The sequence below is a fragment of the Diadema setosum genome, chromosome 13 (assembly GCF_964275005.1).
Source record: "Diadema setosum chromosome 13, eeDiaSeto1, whole genome shotgun sequence".
In the NCBI taxonomy this organism is placed as follows: domain Eukaryota; kingdom Metazoa; phylum Echinodermata; class Echinoidea; order Diadematoida; family Diadematidae; genus Diadema; species Diadema setosum.
The window spans coordinates 7,352,190-7,374,328 of NC_092697.1; the positions used below are offsets into that span (position 1 = coordinate 7,352,190).

A 22,139-nucleotide genomic window follows, 5' to 3' on the forward strand; every position below is an offset into this window, starting at 1 on the left:
GAGATTTTGAAGAGCAGGTTAAATAGCCATATTTGAGAAAAGAATAGTAAATTGTGGTGACACATATTCAAAAGCAGTCAAGTTTTAGCAGTATAGTAAACTCCATCACATCATTCAAAGATAATTTTTGACGAAGAAAATTAATGCCTATATTCATTCTTTTCTTTTTTTTTTCTTTTTTTTTTTTGGGGGGGGGGTCTTGTTTGTTTGTTGTTGTTTTTTGTGAGGGGATACATTTTATATTCATCTACTGTATTTTCAAATCTTAGTATTTGTTGCCCAAGGGGTGTCAGGATCTGAAGTCTAATGTTGGCAATGTATTTTTTCAGTGCAAAGATAACTGAGGAGAAGCTGCGGTATGCTGCCTACAACTGTGTGGCCATTGACACTGACATGAGTCCATGGGATGAGTGAAGCCCCGCCCACCTTCTCTGTGATTGGAGGATTGTAGTGACACGCCTCTGTGGCATGGATGGCAGATATTTGCTTCAAAAAACTATGCGGATACATTGACCTCATATTGTATGAATGGGCAGCAGAACATTGTGAGAGACCGTAATCAAGTCGCAGCAGGACTTTAGGATGATGCATTTTGAGGATGATGCGAATCATTTTAGTACTATGAAAATCAAAAGACGTTGTGGCTTTTGTTCTTGGAAGTGGACCAGCTTAAAATTGTCTTATCATACATAACTTAACAAAGTTATGGAGGGCCAAGCATTTGAATTCTCTGAAATTTGCTGTTCCTCTGTTTAGAAGTGATGTTACAGAGTGATACAATTTTCATAATGTCACATCATAGTTATGAAATTATTTGTCTAAATTTGTCATGCCATAATTAGTACAATTTTCAAGGAATGGCACTCCATCTACCAATGAGTGGTCATGCATGTCTAGTAGTAGACAGTCATTGCAAATGTTGTTCTCATTTTCCGAGCTCCAGTTTTGACTGCTGAAGATTTATTGCGGCACATAACTCATAATCACTGGATATCCCACTGTGGCATTTGAGATAGTCCGTTTGGTTTACTTTAGCATTCATAAGCATCGTTAACGAGTGTAGTATGTTTGCTTTGGTTTCATTTTATAATCCTGAGCTCATAGCCCTTTGATACAAGCTTAGTTCAACTATGTATCTGTTCTAATAGCATAAAGAGTGAAATGATACTATTGGATGTTGGTTAGTTTGGCACAGGGTGCATTAACGTCATTAACATCATTCACTTAGATGTATACTTGAGCTAGCCAAAAAGTGCATGCTGTGGATATAAACTACACTTTTGTAAAATGTATCAGTCAAGGTGTGTTACTCCCTTGTGTCACAATTGCAACAACCAAAGGCAAAGATATGTTCCTGGCATCCTTGGACAAGATGTCACTATTAAAGCAGTAGCTGAACTCTGCCTTGTTCAGGCATCAGCCAAGGTAACTAGTTTTCCAATGTTTGTTTTTTTTGTAGCAGTGGGGAAAAGAAAAGACAAAATGTAAGAGCATACAGAGATAGTGCACTTGTGACCATAAAACATCTGTTGGTGCTTACATGACGAGTTACAAATTTTGTATGAAAATGCAATTAAATATTGTGTATGTGCAACAAATACATGTGTATTGCCCAAATCAGTGCTAAGCATGGAACTCTTCTGTAATTATGGGTATTGGAAAACATCATGAGTTGTTGGATATACAAAGTATCTATCATCTACCTGGATATGACCTTTTATTCACACACATTATTGGGCAAAGTAAAGCAAAACAAAATTTATTGATTGGTTCTCAGGAGTGTGCAACCATTTATCAACCATTTAAATCAAGTACAGAAGTACACAAAGGGCAACTTTTAAAACAGACTCATGATTTGGAAGTTATGCCTTTAATTCACTATATAAAGCGCAACATTTAAATCATATTCTACAAGGCACCTCTGCAAATCCAACAAAAATATACATAAAATATTAAATTGGCCTAGCACCATTTCTGAAGTGCATGGCATGTCCCCAGAATTAGAATTACATCAAATTTCAAAGGAAATGCACACTGGAATGTGTCCAAATATTCCCTCAATCATATAATACGAGGCAGAACCTAGATGACATCCTGGCTATTGAGTGGTACTGTAAAAGTGGATATATTCGCGCGACTAATTTTTCGCGCTTGGCCAGGTAAAAAGAGTTTCGCGTGTTTTTAATTCCGCGGAATCAAGATACCAAGTACAGGAACGTATGGCAAGCAAAAATATTTGTGTGCTTTTATTTTCGCACTAGTTTCTGGTTGCGCGAAATGCACGAAAATTTCAACACCGTGAAAATTTCCACTTTTACAGTACATGTACAAACAAAGCTGCAAGCTAGTTTGGACAGAAGATCAATTAGCTTTGTGGCTGGAAAGAGGCTATTCCGTCTGTATGATGAGCAATAATGTGGTGTACTGTGACACTACAAGGTAACTCCATGGCATGTCAATCTCCTCTTACAAACAGTAAACTTAAATGGACATAGCAGAAAGAGTTATAATGAAACAAATGAATGAGACAGGTGCAAAATTATTACAACTTTTCATATGCTTGTATGAAACTATGATACCACCATCATGTGATAATTATACAGATTAGGTTAAATTACATGATGTCCTGGTTTTGCAACTCTCCCATTGGTTTATTGTGTACAAGAATCATTGTTTGGTCAATAGTTAACAACTATGATTCCGTTCAAAATGTGATTGCCCCCATTGAATCGTCACATCTGTAAAATAATGATGATAAATCAATCAATAAGTCAATAGTATATTTTATTGCTGTTGCAACAGATATATTTGTCATTCTGAATTCATTTTCAATCATAGACGAGACGTTCAATCAATTCATCTTAGTGTGGCAACTGGCATCCTGTGTACCCAAAATTAAAATTTGTACCCAGAATACAGAAATTACATACTTCATCAAATTTTCTCAGTAGATTCAAGGAACATATCAAAAGCTTGGCTTCTGTGAGACAGCTGTCTACATGTGAATTATTTGTGCTAAAGTAAGAGGACTTGTAAGAAAAACAAAATACATGTAGTATTTGGCTTGGGTTGTGGTGTATCAAAGTGATGTTAAACAAAAAGAATAGTTCTGGAAGTACAGCTTAAATGGCAAACTATCCCATGAAATCAAAGTATTAAATATCAACTTGAAACATAATATTATATTATTTGAGCCAAGTGTGTGCAACACATCCATACAACTACATTGATTTTTCTGGTAGGACAAACAGGGAAACTAAAGGTTCACAATTGCTTTCTTTTATGTTGCAGTTTTATCTGAATATTATGCACAGTATCATCATTACTGGTATTTCCACGGATCACTTACAGTGTGCTGAAAGACAAGTGTGACTACTGATTTCTCTTCATAATTGCACATTATGACATAATATTCACTCGATCATGTAACTGGCATTAGAATGTTCAATGTTGTGTGACCTTGTTATGGTACAACCAGCAATGCTGTATTTGCACAAATGTCCCATCTCATGGTGGTATCAAGTATAGTGCACTCTCATTACAAGAAAGTCTTTGGGACCGCTAGTTTTCTTTCATTACATCAAAATTTCATTGTAGAAGAACAATAGAAATAATACATAAAGATAATTAACATTGTCGATGATAATTTTGGGACCTTAATTTTTACTTCGTTGTAACAAGAATTTTGTTATAACCGTATTTGTTATAATGGGAGTGCACTGTACATGTATATTATGGACTGTAAGAGTTGCAGTGAAACACAAGCTGGTTCTCTTCAAGGTGTACATCATGCTGTTTGACCTCAACACTCCATGCAACGGATGTCAAACAAAAAGAAATTAAATAAATAAATGAACACTGAAAGAGAGTGAAATCATTCTTACTGATTCTGTGTGATTAAATCCTGTCTTGGTTTCAAGATTGTTGCAATTTCAGACAGTTACAAACTAGAAATTGATTTTGATTGATACTGATTGCATTCCCCAGAAGTGAAGGAAACACAAAACATGCAGAGTCTCTGTTCTTCTCCACCATGGTGGAAGTAAACACATACCAAAGCATTAATATATCATTCCATAAAAGAAGATTGAAATTTGAACTACATGAGTTTGAGAAACTATTGCAACATCGCTCTTTGTATTTCTTAGGACAAATGTAGTAAAATTTGGAATGAGAACTGAAGGAAATCGCTGAAAGTCAAGGGATCACCTTCTGGCATATTGCAACTGTAGACATATTCACACACACACACACACACACACACACACATACACACACACACACACACACACACACACACACACACTCATATACACACACTGATGTTCTTTTTCTTAAATAACCACCACCATGTGACACCTATCACTTTTCTTACTGATTTCTGAGATCCTCACTAACTTAATACATGGACCATCGGGTTCCTGTATGGAACAAGTTTAATAAAAGTTGGCTTCCAACTACCTCTGCAGTCCCTCTCATCTTGAATGTAGGTCGCTCTTAAAAGTCCGCAGTATCCCCACTCTCTCAAGTAGCACACAGAAGAGAACGGATACCAATATTGAGACGCACACGAGGCTCGTGTGCACGCCATCGTAGAGGAGCTTGGGAGAGAAGACACTCCAGACGAACAGGTGGTATCGCTGGACGGTTGCTAGGACTGTGTAGGAGGCCACGGGAAGGGCCCTGCTCAAAGCCATGGTGAAACAGGATTCCTCTACGGCACTGGACAGTCTGTAGATGGACACATAAACAAAATGGGTCTTAATGTAGGTCTATCCCACCAAACATGTGTGCCACCACAAATTAAGATGTGTGGTCATAAATACATTGCTTTGTTTATCACCATATTTGTTGCATAATATACACAAGCATACAATGGTAATGTGGGGACTAAAGACAATTTTACAAGTGGTTATGTTTGTAATCAAGAACCAGCACAGAATGAGCAATCGGCATTATCCTTTTTCATGATGAAAAGATAACAAATTCCACCTTGGAAATGACATAAACTGCATTTGCTTTGTAGGAGGAAATATATTTTAGCACATTGTTAATTTGGCAAAATAACCAAAAAAACAAATAGCAGAACAAAACAAAAAATAATAAAACCACCGTGAAACGTCAGGAACAGATCTCTCACATCTAACTCGATGATTAGGGAAAAATTATCTTTGTAATATTTTATATTATATTGTATCATTGTGGGTTTGGTGTTTGTTTGTGGGTTGTTGGTTTTTTTGTTTTTTTTGGGGGGGGGAGGGGGCACTGCTGCATGTTTTTTTTCACTTGACTTCATGTGTCTACCTTATACATTGTATTACTGCCATGGTTTAAAGGGAATTAAAACGAAAATGCCAACAAAACACCTTTGTCAAGTTAGGGTTTCACGCATGGGCACATAAGGGGTTATGAGACACAGTCAACCTCTAGCTTGTTAAGCGAATTGCTGAAATCAACAGTAGAAAAGGTTCTCAATTGTTTTGAGGCCATAAAACTAGAATTGATGTAAATATTGGATACTAATAGCCACAACTCAAAGATTGTTAAGCTGTCTGCAGCATTTAATAAACAAAATAATACACTTCTGCAGTGGAATGACCTATTATGGAGGCATACATAGAGTGTGACCCTTACCTATCTAAGTGTTGAGTGACCACATACACAGCTAGCCTCGTCAACCACAACAGAGGACCAGAGTAGGTAGCAATAAAAGTGAGACCACTGGCCAACATCAGGTTATAGCCTTCCAGACCGACATATCCAGCTGATATATCCATGGTGGCTGCATTATTGGAGTTGCCCTGGTAAGATTTTGGAACATAGAATAAAACACAGAAGATTTATTCAGTTTGTGTGGAAAACAAAGGAAACAAGGAAAAGTAGAAATTATGCGGTGCGTAATATATGTCCCCGCCGGAAGTAGCATTTTGTAGCAAAATGTGCAATACAGGTCAAAAATCAAGGTCAAAGGTCAAAGATGTCAAAGGTCAAAATTCTGTGTAAAGTTTTGAAGCCCTCACCTAGTGCCATCACATAAAGCAAACGGAATCGAAATCGGGTTAGAAATGGCGAAGGAGTAGCATTTTGTAGCCAATGTACAATACAGGTCAAAAATCAAGGTCAAAGGTCAAAGAAGGCAAAGGTCAAAATTCTGTGTAGAAGTTTTGAAGCCCTCACCTAGTGCCATCACATAAAGCAAACGGAATCGAAATCGGGTTAGAAATGGCGAAGGAGTAGCATTTTGTAGCCAATGTACAATACAGGTCAAAAATCAAGGTCAAAGGTCAAAGAAGGCAAAGGTCAAAATTCTGTGTAGAAGTTTTGAAGCCCTCACCTAGTGCCATCACATAAAGCAAACGGAATCGAAATCGGGTTAGAAATGGCGAAGGAGTAGCATTTTGTAGCAAAATGTACAATATAGGTCAAAAATCAAGGTCAAAGGTCAAAGAAGGCAAAGGTCAAAATTCTGTGTACAAGTTTTGAAGCCCTCACCTAGTGCCATCACATAAAGCAAACGGAATCGAAATCGGGTTAGAAATGGCGGAGGAGTAGCATTTTGTTACAAAATGTACAATATAGGTCAAAAATCAAGGTCAAAGGTCAAAGAAGTCAAAGGTCAAAATTCTGTGTAGAAGTTTTGAAGCCCTCACCTAGTGCCATCATATAAAGCAAACGGAATCGAAATTGGGTTAGAAATGGCGAAGGAGTAGCATTTTGTAGCAAAATGTACAATATAGGTCAAAGGTCAAGGTCAAAGGTCACGACTGAAATTCTGTGTAGAAGTTTAAAAGCTCCCTTGTAGTGCTATCATATAAAGCAAACAGAATTAAAATTGGCTCATAAATGACAGAGAAGTAGCAAATTGAAGATTTTGATCACACACAGACGCACACACGGACACACGGACGGACACACGGACGGCAGACACACACACGTACGGAGCCCGTTTCATAGTCCCCTGCTCGAACTCGTTCGGCGGGGACAAAAAGTCTAAAAAAACTTACTGCAAAACACGAGTTGTTTTACTTTTTTTGAATACAAGTACTCTGTACTTACATATGTTCAAAATGATGTCAATGGTGCTGACTACAATCCTTGTTTTGTATACTTACTCAATCTGCAAAAACACTTTAATCAAAATATCTAGTCACTTTCATTTCAATTCTACTACCAAATACATGTAATGAACAGTTGGCACACACAGTTGTGAAATCAGCAATTACTTGACTGTCAAAAGCTACATTGTCATCAAGCGCTACAATAACTGAAGATTAATAAAAGCCAAAAGACACACAACAATACCTGTCCATAAAAAGCAGCTTGCCCCATCCAGACATGCAGCAGTGTCACCACCCACAATTTCCACTGTAACCGTGGCAGCAGGTAACCATGGACAGCGTACTGCAGCAGAACCAGGATGGCCAGCACTGCACTGTTGTGCGGCCGCAGTATGAGGGCAGCAAGCATTGTCAGGGCTGTGTGGAAATCGCGAAGGAGAAGTGCTGGAATACTAGCAACGTCTGACTCTGATGGGGGCTGGGCCGCCGAGTCGAGATACCCTCTCAGGTAGTCAGCGTGTGTCCGAGGAGGGAGGGGACTCAACACAAAGATCCTTCCACACTTTACAAGACTGACCACCAGTGATAATGTGATCACAGCGTAGGTAAACCATGCTTCTAAGATTCCACTGCAGGGGAAATTAAAGGTGAGAAACACAGAATAAGGATGATTTCATAACAGTAGCAATGTTCAATTTGTGGAAAATGAAAGAAGCTCCAAAACATGAGAATACTTGGATATGAATATGATGAATTCAAAAAAAAAAAAATAGCATCATGAATGCCAAATACTCACTGCTTTTAATAGTGGTCATAATCTAAGAATAATGAGTAGTGTATGTTCTACATGTACTTGACACCACAGAGGAATAAAGGGATAAGTTTGAAAATGCTGAGAATAAATATCATTACGGCATAACATGATATATATAGATCACATCCATGTCTGCACAGAAATGAATAAAATGTGTCAAAAATACGTAAAATCATAAGATGATACATAAAACAAAATTGCTTAAGAATCAGTTCAAGAAATCATGCAAGAGATCCTGCTTTTTGAAAAGGTTAAAAGGTTGACAAACTAAGTAGATTTGTTTTGAAAGTTTGTCAGAATCCATATGGATGTACATGTAAAAGCAAACATAGAGAACAAAACAAAAACAATCCTGCTCACACTTGTTTGTCAAATATGTCAAGAAAACATTGTTCATTTCTTAGCTCAGTTTGACTGGCAGAAACAAAAGAAAATCAATATCTAAATGTGGTTGGCTTTGATGGACAGGTTAAGTATTGATTTTCTGTTGATTCTTTGGCAGCTGCATGACAATTGTAGTCATAATCTTAGACAAAGATTAAGACACCTGTGACTTCTATTGTTATGGGATTTTTCTTTAGGAAAAAAAAAATCAAAAGAAACAATGGCAGGGTCTGGGGATCTGTTTCTTTTGTTTTACACAAACACATACACACAGAACACCTGTTGCCTGTTTACAGTTTTGAGGAGGGACAAAAGGTTAAGTTCATGGACCTAGATATATTTAGACACAGAAACACCTGTTAACTTGTTTTGAGTTCTGAGGAGTTTATGGGTTTGCTGACCCTGGACCTAGTTTTTGTTTCTTTGGAATACAACCACAACATCTACTGCTAACGTTTATTACTGAATCACTTAATTTTTGTTATTATTTATGAAGATCATGTATTTCTCTCATAGTTATGGTAAAATCTCATAAAGACTAGCAGTCATGGATAGTACAGAACACTTTAAGATATCTTCATTCTACTCTTTACAACTCTGCACACAAAATTGGTATGCGGAACAGAAGTTCTGTGACTCATACACAAACACACAAATAAAGAAATGCAATGGTTTTTTTGCATTTAACTCCTTTACTGTTTTAGTAAACTGAGAGATTTATCATATGGGATAACTTTTGGGAAAAAACAACAAGTAAAAACTCTCTTTATATCCCACTGGAGTGCTCATTCATATACAGAGTTATATAAAATCATGATCTTACTTGGGCGATGATGGGAGAGTGATGGGCAAGGCAACTGTGCCCACAGCATTCCTGTAGAGAAGCGTTCCCACCAGCGATGCTGCTAGGAATGGCTGTTGTCTCCCCCTGTCCAGTGTGGTCACCATGTAGATGATGGTCAGTGAGATCACCAAGAGGACAGTGAGGTACATCTTGTTTTCTGGCCTGGAATACATAAACCAAATAATTAAACTGCAAGTAGGAGCAAAGATCACTTTTCCCTCTTTGTGTTTTCAAATATGAATTTTCATCTCACAATAGCAATGGCAAATTGATGGATAATTGCCTTTCTCAGGCATTCACACCATGACCCATATACCTAAAAACTATCTATATTCAAAGTAACTAACAGTTGAATGTTGATTTGGGACTGTACTCTTCAAGTTTGTGTTATTAACCTGTTCCTTACAGGAACCTGGTATACCTGGTTCCCATGGTATCAACTGATATACAGAAACCTGGTATACAAGGTTAAGAATGCTTTACAGTAGATCAATGATGTCTCACACCACTCCACTTACGAGTATTCCAACCAAACAGTCACATGGTAGATCCAACCACATTGAATACTGTTAAGTTTCCTACCACATATACATTTTGGTAGAAATGAGCATCATAAATTAAATGTCTTTCTCAAGAACAGCAGTGCTGCAGCAGGGACTGAATCCAGGACCTTATTGATATGTACAAGCCACAAGACCAAGGCACCCTAACATGAAGCCAGATTCCTGCTAACACTGGCTTGAAAGAATCAAATACTGTATTCGCCATATATGTTTGTGAGCATAACATTTCCAGACTCGTAAGTCAATTTTACAAGTGGCTGAATTTGCAGACTAGAACCATGTCACAGCAACAAACTTTGTAAATGGTCTTGCCTCTTTTCAAGAGAACTTAAGGCATTTCCCACCTTAAAGATGATATGCACTACATTTCAATTATGGGGGCAATATTTTCTAGAGTTGTCATGATTGCAATGAAGAAATCAATGAATATCAGTCAACAACAAAAAAATAATGATACAATTTGTGAAAATAAGAAAATAATGAATACAAGTCCACAAAATCACAAAATTTGTGAAAATAAAACCATGAAATATATGAAGTTTAGAATAGTAACCAACCTGACAAACCAGTCCCCTATGTCTGGTTCATTGATCCACTCCACCCCCGTCTGGTTCCAAACCCTCAGTAACCTCAGCAGGACAGCACAAGCCAGGGCACCTCCCGCTAGACTCGGCTGCCAGGAGACACAGCCAGACACGCACACCCCAAGCATCAGGGTAGTAGTCAGGAAGTACCACGTCTGGTGCTCCTCCTCCACGAAACTGCTGGATGCGAGGCTGTACGTGTGGAGCACACTCCCCAGTATGAAAAAGATTTCCGTGCCGGTCTGTGTGGGGCGCTGACAGAAGGTTTTGAAATATAAGGAACAGAGGTTCACAAATATGGCTATGGTTTGAATCGATATATCCCACAAAGAAAAAAAAAAGGTTTTCCTATTGGAGATTGACGTATTAATGAAACATCGAATCTAAAACACATAAGCATTTATATGTACAAACGTTTTCTTTCCCAAACAGAGTACTTGCTTCTATTAACCCGTTTAGTACAGACTGATTTTGCTATAACATGCATTTCCCATAGACACCTGCCCAAATACACTCGGGACTCGTCCCCAACGGGTTAAATGTACCAACATGTTTTCGTAAATAGTTGATACATCATTCCTTGTTACTATGCACAAAAATTACTACAATTTGTTGCTATGAGTAACATGAAAGGTCATGCATCTCAGTTGTAATTACATACATATAACGCATAGGCCCTATACAAAAAAAAAAAAAAAAAATATCCAAATTCAAAGAAAATTGGCAAGACTATAATAGCAACAGACTATGAAAAGACCATGTGAATTTCTGTTGGCTTTGATCTTCGGGTATCTACATCACATTGAGAATGAAGAGATACCTGAACTACTTTTAATGTAATTCTAAGAATGAAACAGACTTTTGAGAAAACACAAACAAAAGATGGAGAATGACAAACCTTGGACATGGTAATAAGGTGGGTGTAGACCATGGGCGGGGAGGACACTACAAGCGAGGCTACAAAACCAAACGTTGCCACAAAGCCGACCAACAGAAAAACGGATGTTCCGGACGATGAGCACAGGACGTCCCTGTGCGTGCCCCCCACACCACCACACAGCCCGACCTGGACGACTCCAGTTACCAGGCAACAAACCGTGAAGACGGCGCCCATATTGGTGAGGTGAGAGCTGGGTCTATTGGCCTGGGAGGATGCCATCTCAAGGATCAAAATGAAGAAAACCTGACAGAAAAAAACAACAACAAGAAATTATAGATCACACATAAAAACTGAAATGAGAAAGAGAGATTTTAATACCCATTTAAATCAGGAGAGCTCTTTTTTCCCTATTTCAATGACTATATCACGCATTTCTGACCAAATCAGAAATGTAAATGTGCGTCATTGTTTACATAACAAATATTTGAAAAATTCTGTGCAAAAGAAAAAGGGAGTTGGTGGATGTAGGGTAAGTACATTTATTTGTTATTCCATTCCTCCTCCAAGAAAAACTCAATTTGATGGTTAAAAAGTTGAGGGATTTTTTTTTTCTTTTTTTTTGGCCATAACTATAAACAGAAGCCACTCCACATAATTTTGCAACAAGGTTGGGCAATGGCTAGGAAAGTAAAAATCATTTCTTTCAGGAATTGAAGGAGCAAATTATGCACCCATGGTCTTTCCTGCTAGGTATCACAAATCAGGTAGCTGCCCCCTCCCCCCCCCCCCCCAAAAAAAATAAATAAATAAATTAAAAAAAAAATAAAATTTCAAGCCTATTCTTTTGCTCTCAAACTTTGGTGATCGCATGAGATCAGAATGCTGTACACTGTATCGAAAAAGTTTACAGTCGAAGAAATGCAAACGAATTAATCATTAATTTTGCGGACTTTCCCCATAAGCTCTACATAATCAGAAAGCGGACTCACCACCCACAGTAGTAGGATGCCGGAGATGATTGCATGCATGTCATACTGAGAGAGTGATGCCATGATCCTATCTCGCATGGTGTGCAGTGCTTTCATATACTGCTCTACGGCTCTCTCGCCGAGGTCACGGTGGACCTGAGATGTGACACCAGTCTCCACTTGCAGCCACTTGGCATGCAGACGGACAGCCTGCATTAGCTGCAGCTTGGCATCTTTGGGGGAGGAAAGTAATATGATGGGCTTATAATAATATATCAATTCATCAAGCTATCACGTATCTCATCAAAGTTTTTGTATCTACTGTTCCCCTTTGTAGTAGAAAAAAACAAACAGCAAGTCAATAATAACTATAGTAAGCCAAGCACTGCTGAAAAACACTATTTCATATTTTGATACTTGGGGAGTTGATTGACAAACACATAACACCATGGTAGCAAGTGCAACTAGCATTCTGCATTATACTTATTATAACATTTTGGATACTTTTCTTATTCTCACAATGTGCTGGTTTCAATGTTTGAGAGGCATGAAAAGTCAAAATCTAATGTGGCGGCATTTTGTTCAACACTTGTATATTCTCTTCATTCATTACAAGGATGTGATGGTAAATGGGGGAAAATTGCCACAAGTATTAAGTTATGTTTGACACTTCATCTACATTATGATTTGTTATCTTTAATTTATTTCATTTTGTTCATTTGCTGATCCCTTACCTTCGTCCACTCTGCCCGAATTTATCTGGTGAACGGCCATCAGCTGATAACCATTCAGCTGCAGCGCCCTCAACTGCTCTTGCATCGCCAGGCTGCCATCAAGGGCTTGCGGAATGACGCACCCCAGGCTGTTCTGGGGAATGGGATGGCCCAGGAGGAGAGAGATAGTTGGGGCAAAGTCGATCTGCTGCACTTGGTGATTCGTCTCAAGCATTCCTGAAATGAAGGGGAAGTGATTAAATGAGTAAATAATATAAGGCAGAGGCAAATTGGGGATGATGTTTTGGCAGGATATGTCACCCAGCCAAATACTTCTGGCTACACTTTGAATGGTTATATTTGTAAACTCTCTTACACATTCATGAACTCAGACTTCAGCTTATGTGTACAAGTTGTAGGGTGGCCTAGAAATCTGTAGCTGCACTGTGTGATTGACAGACACAACAGTGTCAGTTTTACGATTGATCAATTACTATCACTGTGTTTGTAAACCTTCATTTGTTACTGTATCTACAGCAGATAATTACCAGTGACATAATTATGTCGTTGTTCATATAATCGGACAAAAAGACAATTGAAGATGAGCAGCGCAAAACAAATTTAGTGTTTCAACCGTTGAAGACTAGTTTTGATTACACTCAGTCAGGTGTCTATTGGAAATGTGCATTTTGGCAAAATCAGCTCATTCTCATCAAGGTAAGGGAAAAAAATATGACTCTTGTTTTTTATTGTGCCAGAAAGATAAAAGATTAATTACTTGATTAAAATGTCAACCATGTAGCTTTTACATTAAAGCAATTCTTCCTTTTGTTTATTTGTTTGCTTTAAAGCTAATTTTCCTGGAGGTTACAGTATACAAATGATGCACAGGACAGAGTGGATCGGTGAGAATTGGATGCGCGAGTTTAACATTGGAATTGTTTAAACCCACGAGCGCAGCGAGTGGGTTTTAGACTGTTCCAAAGTTAAACGAGAGCATCCAATTCTCACCGATCAATGAAATAGGCCTGTGCATCATTTGGGTTATAAAATGGGCCCGTAAATTCATGAAATTCAATCACTTTCCCCATCATGCATCCGGTACACCTACAACACTATACAAGACTCGAGCCATGCGTTCAGATTTTACCGGACGCATGGCTCAGTGTGGATCAGTAAAAATCAATGCATGACAATTGACCAGTAAGATCGCAGAGATTCTAAAGCCCATTACATAAGAAAGGAGAATGCATCATACCTCGACCTCCTGAGTAGGCAGAGCTGATGAAGATCAGAGGGGTAAGAACCTCCCCCTGTGAGGCCCCTCCATGACTACCTCCCTCACTCATTCCATGGTCACCACACAGGACCAGTAGGGAGGGGAGGGTGTTCTCCAAGTCCTGCCAAACATACAAGAATAGTCAGAGGGGTTAAGCAACAGCTGCTTGTAGCTGGCTCAATGCCATATTTTCTGGTACACAGTGGACAGACTGCTTCATATATCCTCTCTGGATATAAAAAATCAGCATACAAATAATATGAATTATGGATGGCATTAGTAAGAATCGTCCACCGGACAATATCTTCAGAACAGTCTAAAATCCATATTAAAGATGATGCCGAATGTGTTATGGACTATTCAAAGGATATGGTGGGTGGATAATTCTACAGAAGTCCGACAAAGTAATGGGCATTATCTGTTTCAGAAAATAGTAATATAATTTTAATTATGTGGCAGCCAGTTTGCCAAGAACTGTTCACAAAAACTACTGCAGTGCAATGCAGCTAATTGCAGATAACTACTGTAGTATTAGTTTATTACTAATGGTACCTAACATACCATTCATTCAATAAATCTATTTGGGGACTTTACATGGGTCAAATCATCTAACCTGCTGGACAAGGGTCTGGTGGATGGTCTTGACCATCAGATCCATCTCCTTCAGCTTGGGCTGGACGAGTGGGCTGTAAGGTCCACCCAGGTGACCAATATGGTCCAGGCCAAGGTAGTGGAGGATAATGGTGTCCCAGTCTGGACTCTTCAGGGCTGGTTCCACATTCCTGGTCACATTATTGTCAACCTGTGATCAGAGCACATGCATCATAATAATACTCATAATAATGATAAAAAATAAAGTCTTCTTTATCCAGGGTAGCCTCTTCAGTGTTGCCACTGTTCTTCCAGAGGGCCCTGCCGTTATTATAATCCCAGCATTGCCGGGTATAGATTTAAACACTTGGGTCAAGAGAGCATTATTGGTGAAAACTTCTTGTCCAGGGATGCATAGGCACTTGATGGGATTTGAATTTGGGACCTCCAATTGAAGGTCAAGAATCTCGCCCAAAATGAAACAGCGCCCCCACTTCACATTAGAGAAAAGTTGAGGACAGATCATTTCATATTGCCGGGTAGTTGGTACTTGTCTGGTACAAGGTAACTGTCTGGGTAAAGTATTGTGACATTTGGGCTTGTTGTCATCCTGCTATTAAAACTGCCATGGCAGCATACCATAGTAACAAGAAGATGCCTCAAGGATTCAGAAAATGAACAGGGTGAAACGAGAGAAAGATATACAATTTTACATATTGTGAAAGGACAGAAACATTGCAAATATCTTTTGATGTGAGGTAGCAGTCTTGTAATAGTTTGAGAGTTTGGATAGAACAAGTATTTTCTTTCCTTATCATTACCCTCCCGGGCTTCTAAACATGTTGACAGTACCTAATGTACAGAAATTATTATTATTTTTTTTTTAATCATGAAATCAAACAATCAATCAATCAATCAATTTCTCACATGCACTCTTCGATCTTGAATATGTCCACAATGTCTAGTATGCATCCATGGAGCAAATTCACTTTCTGCTATATGAAAATGAAAGCAAAGGCAATGGAAAGAATGTGTGCATTTTCTTTAATTTTATATTCATATTTGCGGCATGTGATCATAATGTGTAGTCTGACAAACTTACCTCAGTGTAGTCTGTAACAAAGAATGATGTTGTGCCGTCAGACTTGTGGAAGTGACCTGGGAACATCCGCAGCCAGGTGTCATCGCCATAGAGATGGATCCTCTTCTGGCTGAGGTACATCTGGAGGAGGATGTTGTCCTCGTGGATCGCCTTGGAGTCCAAGTTGATGACAAAGTCAATGAAACCTGGCACTGTCCCTGTTGTAATGGCCTTGTTAAAACAGACAAACAAACAAATCAAATACACAAAAAAAAACAACAACAACATGAAACTGGAAGCAGAAAACATGTCTGGCTACTGAGAACAGCTCTGCAAGCACCTATCGGCACAGTTCTATCTAAATGCCATACCAGCCAATCAATCTCACTCAGTATGCATCACATGCTTTTAGCCAGACTTTTGACACTTATATGTATATTTTATCAAAATAAGAAATGCAGGAATATCAAATGATATAATTGGCAGCTAAATGAGAATGCAACAATTTGATTGAGCCAACAAAGGACTACCACTTTGAGCACTCAAGGTGATGATGAAAAAAAGAGTATTCATGGACTCATGTTATAGTTACCGGTACAGTTGCACATGGTATGGTAACATGATCTAAACAAGGATATTGTAAGAGTATACTTATCCAAATAATGAATATATAATAGTCAATCTCCTAGTCCACGCAAGACTGTTTTATTACTGACTTTGATGGAAGAAAAAAAAAAGACAAAACATGTATTCAGTGGCAGGAAGCATCTTGTACAGATATCAAGTAATTATCAAGAAAGCTTTTTCATATTTAAAGCTGCCTGTCTGAAGACTTGTATTCGAATAAGTTACACCATGTAACAAACAAGATACCAACCTTTATCCTTGGCATTGTCACAGTTGGAACATGAGCTTTTGCTACAAAGCTCTTGGTCTCCCCTTTGTCAATCAACTCCCTGGTATAAGGCATCAGGGTTGGACCTCTATCCCCAAGAACAAAGTCTGCTCTGAAGCCATCAATCAGCATGATGACAAGTTGGCCAAACTTGGGTGGAATGGGCGGGGCCATCTCTGCATTTTCCTCCGCCCCTACATCAGTCTGCTCATCCTCGTTGAGGTTGACGTCAGGTCTCAGGAAGTCATCCCCAATATCATCACTGTCAAGCTCCTTTCTCGACCAGTTATCGGCAGCTTTGGCAGTTGGCTCGGGAGGGAGGTGCTTGAATGTGGCATGGCCATAGCGGGCTGTCGTGAGTGGGAAAAAGCCCTTCAGAAAGATGGCAAAGCCAAGGAATTCTCCAACCACGCAGACAACAAGGATTAGGGTACGTGCTCGAGTCATCACGTCCAGATACTATGGAAGAAAATATGAACAAAGAATAAACAAGAAAAAAAGAGTCACATTACTCCGATAATCAGCTCACCAGATAGGGCTCAATATTAGCGGTTGCCCAGTGGCTGGAGGTCACTACAAATTGGCGTCGAGCCACAAAATTTATTTTTTGGTGGCCCGATTGGACAACCAATATTCAAAATGGATTGTTACTTTTGCTTTTATTTACTTTCTGTAACTAAACAACAGTACAGTTACATCCTATTGTGAGAAAATAGCAATCTTTCATTATCTCAGTAACATTTACAAAGAGAAATGTTAATAAGTTGTACTACAAAGTACAATGCAATGTACCTTCTAGCTTCTACTAGAGGTGGGCTATAGAGGGTGACATTTTCAGAACATGCTCATCATACCTTAGTTTGATTACTTTGCGCCTACTGACACCATTTTTGAAAAAAACAAAGAGCGAAAAAAAATGCGAAATCCGGGGTGCCCTGGGCCGAAATCGTAAAAAATCCAAGATGGCTGCCATTTCGGCCTAAAAAAAGACATTTTTTACTATAACTTGGCTATTTCTTGGTCTATAGTGATGGTTTTTGGTTTCTAACACCATATTTTAGGGGTCAAGGAAATGGAATATAATGATAATTTTAGTGTAAAACGTAATCTTCCACATGATACTAACCTTTTTCCCATATTTAGGGTTAAATTTTCCTTCTTGTTCTCCTTTACCCCTACCCCAACCGCCATTTTTTGCACTTTTTTCTGTATTTTTTTCAAGTCATGTGTAATAACTACCATACTCTTAATAAGAAGTTCTAGCTACACGTAGCAATCTGGTGTTTTCTACCAACAATACAGCCATCTTGGATCTTTTACGATTTCGGCCGGGGCACCCCGGATTTCGCATTTTTTTCTTTATTTTTTTCAAAAATGGTGTCGGTATTAGCCTAGGCACAAAGTCATCAAACTAAGGTGTGACGAGCATGTTCTAAAAATGTGACCTAAAATTGACCCTCTATAGCCTATCTCTACTTCTAACAGTTAACATTTTTTAAAAAAAAGATGAATAAAAGTTTTAAAACCAATATTACAATAACAGAGCTACCAAGTCTCACACATTCTGCGTGAGACTCAAGCATTTAGGGGCCATCTCACGATCTCACGCAGGACACCCATTTTTCTCATGCATCGGGCGAGGTCTGCAACTTGGGCCTATAATAATGAGCATAGCTCAAAGGATTATTACCAGGTAAAGTGATACACGGCAATTGAAGGTACACTGTACAGTATATTTCCCTTTTGTCTTTCAAAATAAGTAAAAAATAGTCACTTTTAAAGTATACATGCACCTGATCGCCCCATTAAGAGCTAAAAATTGAAAAAGCTCCCGCACACATTCACGCGCCGAGATGCCGAGTGACGAAAATCTCACTCATAAAAATTTTTTGAACTTGGCATCCCTGCAATAAAAATTGCTCAAATAAACTTTAATGATGCAGGCTTTATTTATCTTATATTTGAAGAGCTTGCTTCCAAAACCAAAGGCGCTAAATCCATCATTTTTCAATGGATTTATTTTTTTATCGCCTTTTGGAAGCAAGCTGTTCATTTAGAATCTAGATAAATTTAGTTCATAAATCCATTCTTATTTGGAAAACTTCAACCACAACACGCAAGTTCATGCCCGAACTGACATTATATGACAATGTTCGGGTAAAAAGTGGATTAATTTCGGCCCCCTAATCCAATCCCTTCAGCTCACTTACAAGGCCATACTGGGATGTATTAAATGGGATTTACTCTGTCTCTGAGTAGACTGAAAAATCAACAGAAAGTGATGTGCAATGCTAGGTGTCGACTCACTTACACCACTTGACACGTGTGGGACATACCTTAACTCCTTCGATGGAGGGCCAGAATATGACGTCTATGCTTGTAAAATAACCCAAACAGACCACAGAATTCGGTAGAAAAGTGATCAGAAACTCTCTCCTCACTGGTTCAATTACCAACAGTTTTCAAACTAAGGAAAAGGACGGTGCCAATGCGGTGAGATATGATGAGAGAACGCTCCCTCTCGTCTTGTTTCCCCACTATTATTACCAATGCAGTAAAGTTTACGTGTTACCCGCGGAGTGGGCACGCACGTCGTTGCGTTAGATGCTTGGTTGTAGTATCGTAGTTCCTGACGAGCAAAATCACAATGAGTTCAGACGTCATGAAATTAATATTCATATCTCTAGCTGTGAACTGTTTTCTTTTTTCTTGTCTTTTTTTTTTTTTTTCAGCGAGAGAAATTTGAAAGAAACGATTGCTCTTGGAATATTTCTCTTATTTATCTAATTCTTTATTTTTTCGTTTCCTTCCTTAGCGGGCTCCAGGAACTATACACACAGAGAGGAAGAGAGATAGAGACAGACAGACAGACAGACAGACAGAGAGGGAGGGAGAGAGAGAGAAAAAAACAAAAACAAAGACAGAAAGAAAGGTTCTTGGTAGCCAAATGAAATGTAAAATGGGTGTGAAATCAAAGAAATGATCACTTTCATTTCAAAGGCCTAAATCATAAATCCAGGCGACAACTTTTGCAAACCACCTTCCCCTTCACACATTGGGACCATATTTTTCTCTCGCCGTTTTTCTTGTAAGGATATTTTAGTAGCCATGCTGAACTGATTCAATGCAGTTGCAATCCTTTAGGACAATTCTTGACTAGAATTAACTTGATTAAAAATATATAAGCACAGCTGGGAAGATTTTGTCAAAATTAGATTAACATAAGGGTTTTTTCCCGCTAAAACAGTTCTAAAATGGTATAATGAGTAAGTTGCTGTCATCATCACCCCGCAATATTTTCTTTCTATCGCATACAAAATAACTAACGAAAATTCAATTCTTCTGCTATTAAAACATAGGCCTATATTGGTATACATATAGTATACTTCAAAATAATGATCAATAAGATGTATTCAGATTTGAGACTGGGGCACAATTGCGTTGAACAAGCAAACAAACAAACAAACAACAACAACTTAAATTTCAGGATTTTATGTTCGAGAAATAATTATGACAAGTCATGAGGCGATGACATCATCACATCATTCATTTGCATATTGATATTGACTGTTCAAGAAATGATTCTGAAAAAAAGTAATCGTGAAATTTCATAACTTCCCTATTTTCTACCCAATTTTGATTGAATTTTCGCCTTCGTACGTGTAAAATTTTACTTACTCTTCAGACTAACTGTGAACTGGTCCTGAATTTTCCCTAAATCTTTTAAGCCATCCTTATTTATGTATTTCAGCAGCCTTGTCTTCCTCCTTTTCACACCGGATGTGTATTATGCATAGATTGTAACAAACAGCAAAGTATAAAAAGACTTAGGCCTATATTATTAGTCACTTCATTTTCTCTTTTGGGAAAAGTCAGACCCATCTCTAGATCTTTGATAGGCTAAAATTATAGCTATAGGGCCTAAAGCATATAATCATCTCTCATTCAATCATGCATGATATCCTAGTCACGGGCAGTGACACGGCAGGATTTTATTTTATTTTATTTTTTTTTTTAACAAGAGTGATAATTAAAGCAGGTGTTGACATTTACTTCTCGATGATTGCCAATTTTTTTTTTTTTTTTATTCGATAAAAATTATTTGAGTCGATGTTGAAGATGTGACTGGATAACTGTTTGACCAGCAACGACACAATGGAGACTAAATTCTTCTTATTATTTTTGTTTCAACTTTTGCCTTTACTAATGAGGTTTGTTGTATTCTAAGATTAAAAAAAAAAATACGTAAAATAGCCTTCTTCTTCTCGAGTCACTACACAAGTCCTGTCCAGTGCAGAGCGCAGGATCTGGCTTTGGTGTTGAAAGTCTCCAGATCATTGACAGTGCATGGCTCTGGTAGGAGGGGGCAGACCAAAAAAATAGCCAATAATCGCTGATGATACATTAACTAGGAAAAATATGAAAGTGTTTCCCCTCGGAACTTTTTAGTTCAAAATGGTGTGTTCTTACCATTTCAAAATCATGTTGGAAATACAGTATTATTTAAGCAGAAAGATATGTCTGGAAGATTTTGATGAATCGCAACATGCAAAATTATAACTTTTCCTCTTCCTGTAAAATCTATAAAGTTTTAGGTTAGTGTAAAATAGTCATGTACTTTTTTAAAATTATTATTTCGTTGGCTTTTGCGTTTATGTTCCGATCTATAATTTCTTGCATGTTATTTCAAGCGGCTCAGCTACTTGTCAAGTTCACACTGCTCGACTGCAGGGTCATGCATATTCATTAGATGACGTCAACTGCTCAAACTGATTCAGCAGGGCAGGATTTATGTTCTGTGTGCTTCCACAGTTTGGAATTTGGTGCCTTGGAAATTGCACTGTTGATTACTGAGTAGAAGTATCAGATGTCCTCTAGGTTTGCCTCAAGTAAACAAGTTTAACATGAGCAACATCTATATTCAAGAACCTCCCACTAATGGAAAGGTAGGTTCGATATCAAATCATCCTAGTATTATCTTGATTGCTCGAAAAATAGCATAAAAAATGACCTATGATACGAGGAGTTTTAACAGCGTGTCCCATACGCTGAAATATGTGTTGGATTGGACTGCACAGGAATCGTATCCCCTTGCACTGCCGCACTGGGACTGGCACTAGAAATCTAGATCTAACGTTAGTTCTATTTTATAGCTAACGTTACAGTGCAATGCAGAGCTGTGCATTGTAATGTAGAATCTAACGTTACATAGATTCTAAACCTATTTATTATGTGACTACATATTTACCTCCGAGGTTATGTTTTCGTTACCGTTGACTTTGTTTGTTTGTTTAATGTTTGTCCGTGTGCAAAGCCAAAAAGTAACTCAAAAAGTACAACCGTAATTAGTAACGGTTTTGGATGAAACTTTACTCTACTGACAGGAAAGGTTGAGATGACACAAGTAACGTTGACAAGCGATTAAATTTTGGTAGTGATCCAAGAATTTTGGGGGAATTTATGAAGGATTTTTGATATTTTGACA

At 38.2% G+C, this 22,139-nt stretch overlaps 3 protein-coding genes across 3 annotated transcripts in view; 2 read left to right on the top strand and 1 right to left on the bottom strand.

Annotated features, from left to right (window-relative positions):
* LOC140237331 (E3 ubiquitin-protein ligase HECTD3-like) overlaps positions 1-1,733 on the top strand; it is a 48,901-nt gene extending 47,168 nt beyond the window's left edge. Inside the window, exon 20 of the mRNA XM_072317268.1 lies at positions 330-1,733. Within this exon, the coding sequence (XP_072173369.1) occupies positions 330-414 (85 nt within the window). The 3' untranslated portion in view covers positions 415-1,733. The remainder of the gene's footprint in view (positions 1-329) is intronic.
* A 2,742-nt stretch (positions 1,734-4,475) lies between these two features.
* Positions 4,476-16,843, bottom strand: LOC140236948 (GPI ethanolamine phosphate transferase 2-like). The gene is made up of 12 exons (XM_072316893.1): positions 16,637-16,843; positions 15,781-15,990; positions 14,701-14,889; positions 14,067-14,208; positions 12,830-13,045; positions 12,117-12,328; positions 11,146-11,430; positions 10,221-10,501; positions 9,080-9,262; positions 7,303-7,687; positions 5,635-5,801; positions 4,476-4,731 (listed from the first exon to the last, which is right to left on the bottom strand). The coding sequence occupies exons 1-12, from the start codon at positions 16,826-16,828 to the stop codon at positions 4,476-4,478; spliced, it is 2,718 nt and encodes a 905-aa protein (XP_072172994.1). The 5' UTR covers positions 16,829-16,843.
* Positions 16,844-21,508: 4,665 nt separating this feature from the next.
* Positions 21,509-22,139, top strand: part of LOC140236833 (spliceosome-associated protein CWC27 homolog) — a 56,637-nt gene continuing 56,006 nt past the window's right edge. The window contains exon 1 of the mRNA XM_072316771.1: positions 21,509-21,600. Coding sequence (XP_072172872.1) covers positions 21,559-21,600 — 42 coding nt within the window. The 5' untranslated portion in view covers positions 21,509-21,558. The remainder of the gene's footprint in view (positions 21,601-22,139) is intronic.

What these genes read in the sequence shown, in the direction of transcription:
- LOC140236948 (XM_072316893.1), bottom strand. Translation starts at nt 16,828, where the DNA reads ATGGCCCCGCCCATTCCACCCAAGTTTGGCCAACTTGTCATCATGCTG. An exon ending in TGACAATGCCAAGGATAAAG is followed by an intron (nt 15,991 to 16,636) that starts GTTGGTATCTTG and finishes TGTTTTAACAAG; the next exon opens with GCCATTACAACAGGGACAGT. An exon ending in GCATCCTACTACTGTGGGTG is followed by an intron (nt 11,431 to 12,116) that starts GTGAGTCCGCTT and finishes TTTTTCTGTCAG; the next exon opens with GTTTTCTTCATTTTGATCCT.